This window comes from Salvia hispanica, chromosome 1 (assembly GCF_023119035.1).
Source record: "Salvia hispanica cultivar TCC Black 2014 chromosome 1, UniMelb_Shisp_WGS_1.0, whole genome shotgun sequence".
Taxonomy (NCBI): Eukaryota; Viridiplantae; Streptophyta; class Magnoliopsida; order Lamiales; family Lamiaceae; genus Salvia; species Salvia hispanica.
In genome coordinates, this window is record NC_062965.1 from 12,435,498 (window position 1) to 12,447,850 (window position 12,353).

Sequence of the window (12,353 nt, forward strand, 5' to 3'; positions counted from 1 at the left end):
CCAGATGTTAGCTTGACTTTTACTTGAGAGCTCCACTGTCAGCAAAGTCTCTGTTTTACTTGGAATCAAATTATAGTAGTTTTCTAATATTCACATTTGCAAATTATGGATTCAATTTAAAGCTGCATTACAATGAAACAAATTTAAAGCTGCATCCATTCCACTTTTCATTTTCGGCAACACGAATTTTAAACAAATGAATGGTACATTGGCTAGGATCTCACTTGTGGAGTGATTATTGCGGACGGGCGGAAAATAAAATTGTACTACAAATTTTCATAGATGTATATAAACAACATTTACAGTACTACAAAAATATTAGTAATTCCTAGTATTATTTTAGCACAGCAGGTAAATCAGTCGACAATCTGGCAGTTGAATTCAATGCGAGAAGATTAAATTGCTTCAGTTACTAGAAATGAATGGCGAAGTCGTTTGATTAGGCAGTAAAAGGCAACAGAGAATTGGGACAAATGCTCCAAAAATATATCTTGTCCGGGGAATATATGAATACCGACGAGCTAGCAAGAAGACAAAAACATTGTACATAAGAAGACATCAACAAAATTTCAGTCATCAAACTCGTGCATGTGGTCTAATAGGTAGTTGGCCGCAAGCTCCTCATTTTTGTTGCAGGCAAAGAATACATCCACTACCAATGCACGATCAAAACCCATTGCCTCGAGCTACAAGCCAACAAACCAGCATATATAAACTTAAGTTAAGTTAGCATGTATTGAATGAACTATTGGGGATAGAAGATGATCTTAGGTACGGAGATCGACATATCAGTAATCATAATGAGAGATCAACTAGACACGTGAAGGCCTTAACTGAGTGGTGAGATGATAAAACACAGAAATCAGCTATTTAGGATGGAAGAACTTACACGTGCAATTGCTTCACCCTCTTCTGGTGTAACAGTTACAGCCTGTGGCATTGCATCAGCAAGTTGCCCTAATATGTTCCTACAGACATCACAAAGCTCGACGGTCAAAAAGTATTTTCAGAGGGAAATTAAAGAGACAGTGGAATATGATATGGTTAATATTCAGCTTCTCACCCTTCCCCCTCCTCAACAGGTTCATTTATTAGCTGTAGGAAGTCAGCCTGATGTTCCTGAATCAACCGAACCAGCTGAGGGTTTTGCTTTCCCAGCTCTTGAAGCATAGGCTACAGACAAAAGAATGAAACAATCTCAAGAAAACATTCCCAGTGACACCTAAAAGTTGCAGATACTAACTAAAAAGACAAATTAGTACCTGCAAGATTTGAGGATTGGCCTGCACAACAGCTCGCAGGGTTTGGAACTGAGAGGAGAATGAATTAATTACATGAAATCCATACCGAACAAACATCGCAACTAATAGAAAACAATGTTTCAAACCTGTTGACTATTGCGAAGAAAATCCAAGCTTCCAGCACCTGCATTTGAGCCCATTGTTGGGAGACCCTAACCCAGAGAAACAATTACAGTTGTCCTTCGATTTATTTTTTTAATAAAGAAATTTATAATCAAGTTGTATATGTACCTGTGGGAAAAGATCTAAAGGATTAGCATTTGGTCCACCGGATGGTACAGCTGGTTGTGTATCATAGATTGAAGTTACCACAGGCTGGGCACCAGCAGGAGGTTGCGCAACAAGAGCAACTTCTGCTTGCTCTGGAATACCCTGAGATTGGATTATTATTGGGTTATCATAACGATTCTATTAAACGAGTGTGAGTAAAAAGAATCAGCTGCATCCAATAAGTAGATTTTATTTTCCCACTTTTTAATAATTAATAAGTTTTCAACTCTTGTCAATGGAACCACTAAAGATAAAATCAAAATTTATCAGGAGTCCAAGAATTTCAGGAAGAGACTCACAGAATAGAGGTATTCAACAGCTCGCTCTGGATTATTATATGCAGCCCGTAGTGCACGGATAACAGTATCTCGGTCCCAGCTTCCTCCACCCATATCTAGTATCTGCTGAACAGTACCCTCCAAGTTAGTTCCAGCTACAAGATTGGATGCCGCTTGATCATAGTCGCCTACTGAGCTGATTGATTGAACAAACAAGTAATCTCAGAAAAATTGAGGGCAATCAAAACAACCGGAAAAGTTAATACTGCATAATGAACGGATTAGATGTACTCACGCAGGTGCAGGAACAGAAGCAGATTCAGGTTCTGATTGTTGGCTACAAATGCAGGAAAAGAACTTATAAGATAAGAAATTACTCATTTAGCCAAAACCGAAGGACCAAGATGAACTCACGGTGCAAGAGTAGATGGATCTGCAGACGCTGCTGCAACTGGTTGTGCTGATGGAGTGCCACTTGCAGGTTGCACCTACACAAATAAACAGAATTATCAACCAAAAGCAATCATTCATGAACAATTTTCAGCAAAACTAGTACTCCCTCCATCCCGGAGTATTAGACTCACTTCTTTTGGGCACATGATTTAAGGAATTGATATTTAAATAGTTAAAGTGGAGAGAGTAAAGTATGAGAGAGGGAAAAAAGTAGAGGAGAGAAGAGAGAAAAAAGTAGGTGGAGAATAAAATAAGATAGATGCTTTTTGCTAAAAAAGGAAATGAGTCTAATATGTTGGGACATCCCAAAAGGGAAAGTTGGTCTAATACCTTGGGACGGAGGGAGTAAAAAAAAAGCTTTAATTCAAAAGCCACATATGCACAATTCATGCATTTCAGCTTTTCGTTTAATTATTCATGAACAAAATCATTGAGCAAACGTGCTAATTTTACTTAGGCTAAGACAACCGATAAAAGTTAAATAAAATGATTGATGTATAATTAAGTCTACTAGTTTAATGTTGACCAACAGTCACATCATGCCCTTCTCAAGGTGTCTTTTGACTAATATAATAGTAATAGGTTGGCTTGTTAGTTTTGTAATTGACATTATAGAGCATGCAATTGCCGAATATATTAAAGCTTAAATTACTCAATCTGAGACATAAACCTAACAAACGAATATTATAAGCATATATGAAAATTTATCTAAATCAATACCTTATCGGCATCAGTTTTTGTACCTTGGAGTAGATACTAGAGGCATATCTAACCCTTACAAATCAAGTAGTACTAAAATCAGCATTTTAAACGCGTATTTACATAAACATCTTATATATAGCATATCTGAGCCACTAGCACAAAAAAGAAACCAAAAACATATGCAAAACGAGGGAGGTGGAGAGAGAGAGATTGTGGCTCACTGTATTCGATGGGGCAGCAGATGCAGATGATCCACACTGCGAACTCTTGTTCTATCAAAATTGTGCATATACAATCAGAAATATATTCAAATATGTTCTACAATACTTTTCACCAATGCTAGGTCATCTCGTAATGTAATATGTTGGCTCCTGGACACAACTTTCCTTGGGGCAATGCAAATATTCGCTCTCATTGTTTAGTGAGCCACATCTTAATGTTTTATCATTTTTGCAAATCACCCGTGATATATAAAACCCTCACTCAAGATGAAATGAGATATAGCAAGTAATTGCAAATTGCAACGGGGATCTTCTCCAGAAGACAGGATAAAAAATTACCTTGGACAACATAATCACAACAAAACTTCCCTCAGCAACTTCATTATGCTCTACTGTCGTTTCATCCTTAAGAACTTTCCCTTGGTAGATAAGCATCTGCTGAGCTGCGGGGTAGACAGCAGAGCCCTGAACTGTTTCAATGTTTTTCTTCACATCTGCCACCTGAAAATAATCAAGATAAACAGTAACACGACTTGAACTACAATTTTTTCAATTAAAAAGAATCAACAAAGATGGATACAGTAACTTATTGATTTGTCTCCATTACTTCTTTGTAAAAAAATATCTACTAAGAAAAAACACCAACATAGAAACAGGCTTGCATACCAATTGCATTACAAAAATCTGCTCTAAATTTGAGTAAATAAAGGCCGAGAGCAAACAGCAACAGCTTTGTTCTAATCCAATATTAGACGTCCACATTAATCTCTCCATTTAAAGAGTGAGGAATGAGCATTTTCAAATTTATCCTAAAATGCATAATTCTTTACATATGAATATTTTGCGCAACTACAAGAGTTAAATAATGTTTCAGGAATTTGGTGCAACAATCTTCTATAACAAGTGCAAAGTTTCACACATTGCTGCACAATTTAATGACCTAAGCATCCACAACCTCCTCAATTTATCTAAATTCATAATTGAAACAATTTCCAGCTTGCTCCTATGTAAGGGAAAATATACTCGCCTTGTTCTAGGATCAATAAAGAAGCATACACAGAAACACGCTGCTACTGCTACTTCAATGACAACAACATTTTATTAAAACAAATCACAATCAACAAAACCGAAAAACAATAGTAGCATTCGAAAACCCTAGCCACTCTCCAGCCACATAGAATAGAACACTAACTAATTGGAAATCCAACACATTCCGCGCACATGTATACAATTAGGCGGTCGACACCGGTACATAGTGAGAGAAAGCGGAAAGGATATACATACGGAGTCGTTAGGTTTCACTTCGATCGCGAACTGCGAGCCTTTGAGAGTTTTAACGAAAATCTTCATCGTTCTGGTTCTCTGACTCTACGTCCGGATGCGCGTCGGAGAATGCGCCTCCGATCTCCGGTGGCCGGCGGCGAGGTACGAGCTGATCGATGAATTTTTTAAAAATCCAAAAAAACGAGACGCAGATCACACAAAATAAATTGCAAACTGCTGCCTATCGCGCCGTTTATATAGCTCGGTTATGTTGGCTATAACAGCATGGTTATTAGCCGGCACACCTGCACCAATTAGTAATAGACACGTGTCAATTAGTTTTGGTAATGCGTTTTTAGGTTGTATGTTTCCTTTATCAATATTTGCCTATAATTTGGCAACAAATAAATTGAGATCGAAATAATGGATGTGAAAAATATGTAGTACTTGGTAAATGCTTGGCATTGATCTATCATCTATGTGCCTAAGAATGGAGTACTTGACAAGTACAATCGCATTGCCGTTAGAGGGAGGGGTCAGCCGGAATCCGTAACGCACATTGTGGAGCGGCTTGACACGCGAGCCATCCATAATGTATTCGTTATGTCCAACAACAACTACTTTATTAATTATCTTATTCTATAAACATCACATGCCCTCACATATTAATTTCAGCGTATACATTCTTGTTTTATTATTTCAAAAATAAATGGTAATGAATCTAGATAATCTCAGTCATAGTCCTTTCAATTTTAATAATATAATCCAAGCTGACAATAACAGTCACACAGTTTGTTTGGAATAGAGTTTGGGTCCAAAACCCTTGATTCATCCCAATCTATTTTGGTGACGAGCTCATATGAAAGTTCACTTCCTATTTGAGATCCACTTCCTACCGAGCAATGATCTTACAAAGATGCTCATGTTCATAAACATGGAAATATTTTACGTGTTGACACTTTGTGAAAAAATTGTTCAACACCATCCAAAAAAACCAAAAGTTTTGTCTCACCATTTGCTCAATAGTGTTGTGACAGATTAGAGTTAAGCTTTAAATAAAAATACAGTACTACTAAAATATATTAAGGACATTTTCTTTTTTAGTCCATGCCATAAAGTTATGTCATTTTTATTTATAAAAAATCTTCTCAAATTCATCACTCTTATATACATCAATTCATTTACAACTTATATCACTAGAACCCACTATTAAACATTAATAATAACGTAAATCTCAATATTCACGAACATTATTCTATCTACCTTTCTTGCTTTAACTGTGCATTAACTTTTAATTTTCATGCCGTTTAAAATAATTACTTTTTTTAGGACAGAGTGTACTAGTAAAAGATTATTTTAATTAAATAGTGAGATTACAAATACAAAAAACACTAGACTAAATCCCAAAACATTTTGCTGCAAAACAAGAATGGCGATCGGAAAGAAGAAGAGTAACAACTCGCCTCAAACGATATCCGAACCCGAAATCTGGTCATTCATCACCTCCCAAACTTCAAAGTCATGCTTCCTCTTCATAGCCCTCTTCGCCGTCTTCATTCGCCTCGCCGTCGCACTCCACCCCTATTCCGGCGCCAACACGCCGCCGATCTTCGGCGATTACGAGGCGCAGCGCCACTGGATGGAGATTACCATCAATCTTCCACCTAAGGACTGGTACCGCAACAGCACCGTCAATGATCTCAAATATTGGGGACTCGATTACCCCCCTCTCACTGCTTACCAGAGTTACTTCCATGGCATTTTGCTGAGGTTCTTCGATCCACCATCGGTGGCTCTTTCGAGCTCTCACGGATACGAATCCTACATTGGGTATGCTGATTATTTGAGTTTGAAGCTTTTGATTATGCTTTGTTGCCAGCATTTATGCTTTGTGAGGATTGTGATTGGAGTTTCTAGAGGCACTATAATGAACTCTAAAGCTTGTATGCTCACTTCTAGCTGAAATGGAGATTGATACGAGCTAAATTTGAAATTAGGATATGTTTCCATTGATTCCTTAGTGCTATAAGAAAAAAATATGGAATTCACTGATTTTAACATTCGTGATGCTTTTATGTAGGAAGCTGTTGATGAGGTGGACGGTTCTGATGTCTGATTTGATGATATTCTTTCCTGCAGTGCTTTATTTTGTAACTGTGTATTACTCTGGGAATCCTGATGACAAAAAGAGCAGTAAGGCTTGGCACATTTTGATGATTCTGTTGAATCCGTGTCTCATTTTGATTGATCATGGCCATTTTCAGGTATACCATGAAATGCAAGAACAATGTTGTTGCCCCACTTCTAATGTGCTAATGCCCCCTTCTCATACCTGTCGTTTGCTGTTTCTGTTGTTTCTCATTTGCAGTACAATTGTATTAGTTTGGGGCTAACTACTGCAGCTGTTGCGGCAATTTTGTCAAATAGAGACCTTGTTGGCTCCATGCTATTTTGCCTTGCTCTTAATCACAAACAGGTGCACTTTTCTCCTCAAGACATAATAGTAATTATTGTCATTTATATTTCTTTTTGGATCTTGTTTGAGAAACAGTGTGAAAAATTATGTTGTATAGTGAGGGCTCCAATTTTGTAAAACTTCCCCAATATAGTTGCTAGAGCTTAATTAATTCCATTTGATATGTTTAACTGAAGCAAGTATGTCTTAGTACATAATCCATCCTTTGAACCCTATGCCTCTGAATCTAGCTTCAGTGTTTATTCTTGTGGTTGGTGAATTTCCCAATCAAAACTAGTTATTTTGTAAATGATATTCCCTGGTCAACCGTCAATGACACGTCTTAAAACTTATAAAATGTTAATAGCAGGTCGCAGGTAGTATAGGCATATTGATACACAGTGCCACCTTTTACCTTTGCCTAAGGTACAACCACTGTTACTGCTGCTCTAATTTGGCCATTTCTGGCTCAGTCACCAAGATGGTAGCCACAGGCCCACAACCAAACTTCCCATCCTTCATTCTCAGCTGAATTGCAAGTATATCTCATACAACAACATAACCCAAAAGTATTTTTGTGTATATTATTAGTTTGTTACTGTTTTCAGTTTTTGTATTGTAACCTTTCTTGAATGGTAAAGTAGAGGTCAATTTGATTATATGGATTCATCTGTCTTTGATATATCGCAAGTCACTATCTGGAACCAGTTACAGATCTCATGGAATGGGCTGTATAAAATTTTTAGAAACTGGAGATTAAACTACTTGGATCGTGATATCTGTCAGAGAAATTTCTTAACGTAAAATTTGTACACAACCCATTTTGTTAGTGCTATACGTTCCGAGCTTTCTAACCTTTTCCTTACTTTTTGGACTTTCAGATGAGTGCGTATTATGCGCCTGCCTTTTTTGCTTATCTTTTGGGCAAGTGCTTGAGGCGCCAGCGTCCAATAGTTGAGGTTTTAAAACTAGGTTTGGTGGTTGTTGGGACCTTTGCTCTAATCTGGTGTCCATACCTTAATTCAGTGGATGCATTTTTGGAGGTATGTCGCTGTATTTTGATTTGCCTTCTGTCCTCTCCTGTCCTTAAGCTCTACTTGTGTAATGCTGAGTTTAGAACTAAGTACACTTCTTGAAGTATGTGAGCACATATACTTGCTGCGTTCAAGTGTTATTGATCGGGATCACACTGCATTTGTTAAGATTTTTTTGGGAGTGAATTGAATTGTTTTTTGTCGTGGCTTCTGTAGATGATTGCATGCAACAAAGATATATTCTTGTTTTAGTTTGTTAGATGCTGCAATGCTGCATTAACATATATAATAGGTGTAAGACAGTGCTAAGTTTTTAGATGGAGACGTATATGAAGGATTTGATATGCAAAAACTTGAGTTTATAATCTACTGAAGAAAATGCATAAATTATGTCACATGACTCACATATCTTTGAATCTACAGAGTTTCTTAATTGTTAATCGATATGTGCAGTGCAGCATAGACAAAAGGAAATCTCAGTCATAGAGACCACATGTCTGAAACTATATTTTTCTTTCATAGAATTGACAATCAAATATAGTTATTTGTTTCATGTCAACCAAGTTCTCATAGAATGCATTTTACTTTAGCATATTGATAGTAGGATTTTTACTATGCCACGTCAAACACACCCTTGAGGACTGATCCAGGTTACCCCAATGTCGGAACACACACACACACACACACTCTCTCTCTCTCTCTGCTGTCTCTTCTCTATCAGTGCATAGACATGGGTTCTATTAAATGCATTAGTTCAGGGATCAAGAGACTGGAAATTATGCAATGACATTTTCTGTTTCTAAGATCTAGCGGGACATGATATGTATTCCTGTGAAACTGCCAGGACTGAACACTGCCACCTGCAGATTGTCATCTTGTCCATTATAAGGCCTGTTGCATCCATAATAGGAAATAGCATGGGGACTCTATGTTAAAGTCCTATATCTACATTGTTTTATTAGAAATGCATCTTGAATTTTGATAAAAAGGTCATTTTTTTTGTTGTGCCATAATGTTCATGTCATTTGTGGTTGTATTATAATGCACGTGCCACTTTATGGCTATCAACTTATCATACACTGCAAATTTATCATAATGACTGTTTTTGCTAATACTACTCAAGTCTCGACAAATACTTGCACATATAGGTGACACATGGAAATTGTTGCTTGTAACAGGTTCTTTCTCGATTAGCTCCATTTGAGAGAGGTATATACGAGGATTATGTTGCAAACTTTTGGTGCACGACTTCAGTTGCCGTGAAATGGAAGAGATTGTTTACAACACAATCACTGAAACTTCTCAGTCTTGTTGCAACTGTTTCCACATGTCTTCCTTCCATGATCCAGCTTGTTTGGTCACCAACCAAACGTGGTTTTCTGCACAGTTTGCTAAACTGCTCATTCTCATTTTACCTATTCTCATTCCAAGGTATGTCTAACAGGCAGCTCATGCTTAGTCCATGACCGGTTCCTGCATTGAATCTAATCTAATCTGTAATTGACGGTTCAATATTACAGTACATGAGAAATCCATCCTGCTTCCACTTCTGCCTGCAAGCTTCTTGGTTGTGGAAGAACCTTTTGTCTTCCAGTGGTTCATACACTCTGCCTTGCTCTCCATGTTCCCTCTTTTGAAGCGTGACAATTTGGTAGTTCCATATGCTGCTATGTATGGTCTTTTTGTCCTACTCTACCATGCGCCCGGTGTCAGGAAAGATGCAGGAGTGTCCAGCTCCATTCCAGTTATTCTGAAATTGTTTGCATCTGCTTGCTCTCTTGTCATTCATATCGTCTACATAACAGTTACCCCTCCAGAAAAATATCCTTTTCTCTTTGAAGCTGTGATTATGAGCTTATGTTTCTCTCAGTTTGTATTGATTTTGATATATATAAATCTAAAACAGTGGGCACCATCTAAGATTTCAAGTGAGGCGGATACCAAAAAGAAGAGGCTCTGATTTTCTTTAGGAAGATGTATTAGACTGCAAGCACATTTTGAGCTCAGATATTCGAAACCTTTTCTGCTTGAGGCCATATACTAGTTTAGCTGTATCTGTACCATTAATGATGATTTAACAGCTTAGGCTAACATACCACACACACATCAGATCACATTGTATCGAATAGATATTGATCAGAAGCTAAAAACACTCTTTTCTTGAGTCTGTCTGATTTAGTTTTTCCTCATACACTTTGCCTATCTCATGCATTCGGCATTGTTATTTTATCTCATGCTTCTTAGTAGTTCACTTACGCCTGCTCAGCTGGCCGAGTGTGAAAGTAATTATCCTTGCTTTTGAACATGAAACGCGAGACATCATTTCCATATGGGCTTGATTAATTGTTTGTTTGGAATTTTTGTGACATGTGATAGAATCTTAAATAGAATTGGATTTTTGATATATACATTAACTTGATATAAGACACATTTTTTTCTAGGGGATGTTTTCCTAAATTAGCTATTAATATCATGGGACGCTTTCCTAAACTATCATCATTCAATTAGCCATAATATATTCTCTAAATTAGTCATTAAGTTTGACTAAATGTATGTTTCTATACTAATAACGAAAAAGGAGAATATATTAACATAATTATAGTATATGTATGCGTATTTGATTGTAGTTGAAAGGATTAATATTTGATTCCTTTGATTATTAAGGGGAAAAAATGGACGCATATATATATATATATATATATATATATTTATCGTTTCATATATTATGGACTACGAAAATCAAATTAAATTGTTATCATGAATTATTTAATTTGGTTTTGGTATTATTTTGTAAAAAGGAAACGTCCTAGTTAAATAGTCACTTTGATGGAAAGCGCATTAATGGTTTATTGTTAGGATTTGTGCTGGTAAAAAAGAAACATCCTAATTAAATAGCGATTTTGATGGTAAGAACATTAATGGTTTATTATTAGGGTATGTCTTCTCTCTGCCTATAAATACAAGTGTGGTGATCCCATCAAATCACACACATTACAGAGAATTGTCTCCCTCTCCCCAATCACTTCCGCTATGGATTGTCAAGGTAAGTTTTTGATTCATTATGTTAATGGTTAATACGTGAAATACATATTGTTCAAAGATCTTGTTTTATTTATATCCAATTATGTATTCTTGAATATATCATGATAAATAATTTTCAATAGAAAAAAGTTACATTACTTAATCGCATAAATCAGGTACTAGCACCATTCGCGGAGAGTGGTTATAAATGTTCAACTTTTAAGTCTTAACGCATATGGATTGTTGGAATGTTGGTTACTGAAATATGCACATTAGTCATTAGTACATTAATATTTTACGTAAAAATATGCATATTATATTTTTATGGGCCTAGGCAGAACAGGATTTTATGAGGTGGTTGTGCCAACTCGGCCCAAGTCATTCGCCTTTATATCTGTTTCTCCAAAAACAGAAAGAGAAAAGAAATCTACCCTTTTGGCATTTTATCTTCTCCTTCTGTGATTCAAAAATCAAAATTCGTTCGACTAATTATGAAAAGTAAGAAATACACGATTTTAACGTTCAAAACAAGCAGCCAAAATTGATAAGAAATCCCCTCCCTTTTTACTCTTAATTTTCATAATCTGTCTCCCAACTTTTTGACCAACAAAATGTGAAATATCATTACCATATGATCGAGAAAAACTAATACCCTTTCCGCAATTAATGACATATTTGGTTTTTGGGCCTTTGCATGTAGTAGTAATTTGCGTGTCCTTTCTACTTTTTCCCTTTACGACTTAGGTAAAATAAAGTATTCCGACCATATCAATTGAATACTAGATCCTCCCTTTAACTGATTTTAACTTCCACCATTATCAAAAATGTTTTTTTTTATTCAAATAATTATGGAACTTTTACACGTTTATTTGAATAAAGTGAGGAGTGGTTTAGCATGTTGGGCTTTTGGGATCGTTCTAATCAAAGATTCTGTAATCCTTAGATTGTGCACGCTGATGTTTTCTTATTTCTAGAATTCTTTGGATTTTGTCTTTTGATCCAAAATTGAAGGGGCTTCGTTTGTAAGGGCCATCAATTGCGCTTAATTATTTTCAATCTTCATTTTTCCCTTTTTTTTCTCATTATTGTCATTGTGAGATATCTATATGGATAGTGATAAAAAAAAAAAGTAGTAACTAAATTGTAATGTACTCTAGAGACTCTCAATCATTAGATCAAAAATAGAAAGATTAGATCGAAAACGCGGAGGTCATTTTTAGATACCTATTATGTCTTTTTAAGATCGTTTTAGTTCTTACGAGAATTATGGACTAAAATGATCTAAAAACAACTTAATTGATACCTAAAATGACTTCTATGTTATGTTTGTTATTTGGTTTATGTATAAAGATTCA

General features: G+C 36.1%; 2 protein-coding genes across 3 annotated transcripts; one reads left to right on the plus strand and one right to left on the minus strand.

Moving 5' to 3' along the window:
* Positions 1 to 413: 413 nt before the first annotated feature.
* On the minus strand, positions 414 to 4,718 carry LOC125200767 (ubiquitin receptor RAD23d-like). 2 transcript variants are annotated; one of them, XM_048098528.1, is made up of 12 exons: positions 4,510 to 4,717; positions 3,565 to 3,726; positions 3,226 to 3,276; positions 2,264 to 2,337; positions 2,145 to 2,186; positions 1,871 to 2,045; positions 1,533 to 1,673; positions 1,388 to 1,453; positions 1,263 to 1,310; positions 1,064 to 1,173; positions 890 to 968; positions 414 to 686 (listed from the first exon to the last, which is right to left on the minus strand). In XM_048098528.1, the coding sequence occupies exons 1-12, from the start codon at positions 4,573 to 4,575 to the stop codon at positions 570 to 572; spliced, it is 1,131 nt and encodes a 376-aa protein (XP_047954485.1). In that variant the 5' UTR covers positions 4,576 to 4,717; the 3' UTR covers positions 414 to 569. The 2 variants fall into 2 exon arrangements, with proteins under 2 accessions (XP_047954485.1, XP_047954486.1); XM_048098529.1 differs by lacking the exon at positions 3,226 to 3,276 and having other exon boundaries at positions 4,510 to 4,718.
* Positions 4,719 to 5,905: 1,187 nt separating this feature from the next.
* Positions 5,906 to 10,144, plus strand: LOC125212126 (probable dolichyl pyrophosphate Man9GlcNAc2 alpha-1,3-glucosyltransferase). Its single transcript, XM_048112200.1, has 6 exons — positions 5,906 to 6,318; positions 6,569 to 6,752; positions 6,857 to 6,964; positions 7,825 to 7,986; positions 9,156 to 9,408; positions 9,498 to 10,144. Exons 1-6 carry the CDS (start codon positions 5,918 to 5,920, stop codon positions 9,935 to 9,937), a joined length of 1,548 nt encoding a protein of 515 aa, XP_047968157.1. The 5' UTR covers positions 5,906 to 5,917; the 3' UTR covers positions 9,938 to 10,144.
* The last annotated feature ends 2,209 nt before the right edge of the window (positions 10,145 to 12,353 follow it).

Coding starts and splice junctions, on each gene's coding strand:
- LOC125200767 (XM_048098528.1), bottom strand. CDS start 4,575: ATGAAGATTTTCGTTAAAACTCTCAAAGGCTCGCAGTTCGCGATCGAA. Junction 2,187..2,263: donor GATCCATCTACTCTTGCACC/GTGAGTTCATCT, acceptor CTGCATTTGTAG/CCAACAATCAGAACCTGAAT. Junction 1,674..1,870: donor CTGTTGAATACCTCTATTCT/GTGAGTCTCTTC, acceptor ATCCAATCTCAG/GGTATTCCAGAGCAAGCAGA.
- LOC125212126 (XM_048112200.1), top strand. CDS start 5,918: ATGGCGATCGGAAAGAAGAAGAGTAACAACTCGCCTCAAACGATATCC. Junction 6,319..6,568: donor GGATACGAATCCTACATTGG/GTATGCTGATTA, acceptor GCTTTTATGTAG/GAAGCTGTTGATGAGGTGGA. Junction 7,987..9,155: donor CAGTGGATGCATTTTTGGAG/GTATGTCGCTGT, acceptor TGCTTGTAACAG/GTTCTTTCTCGATTAGCTCC.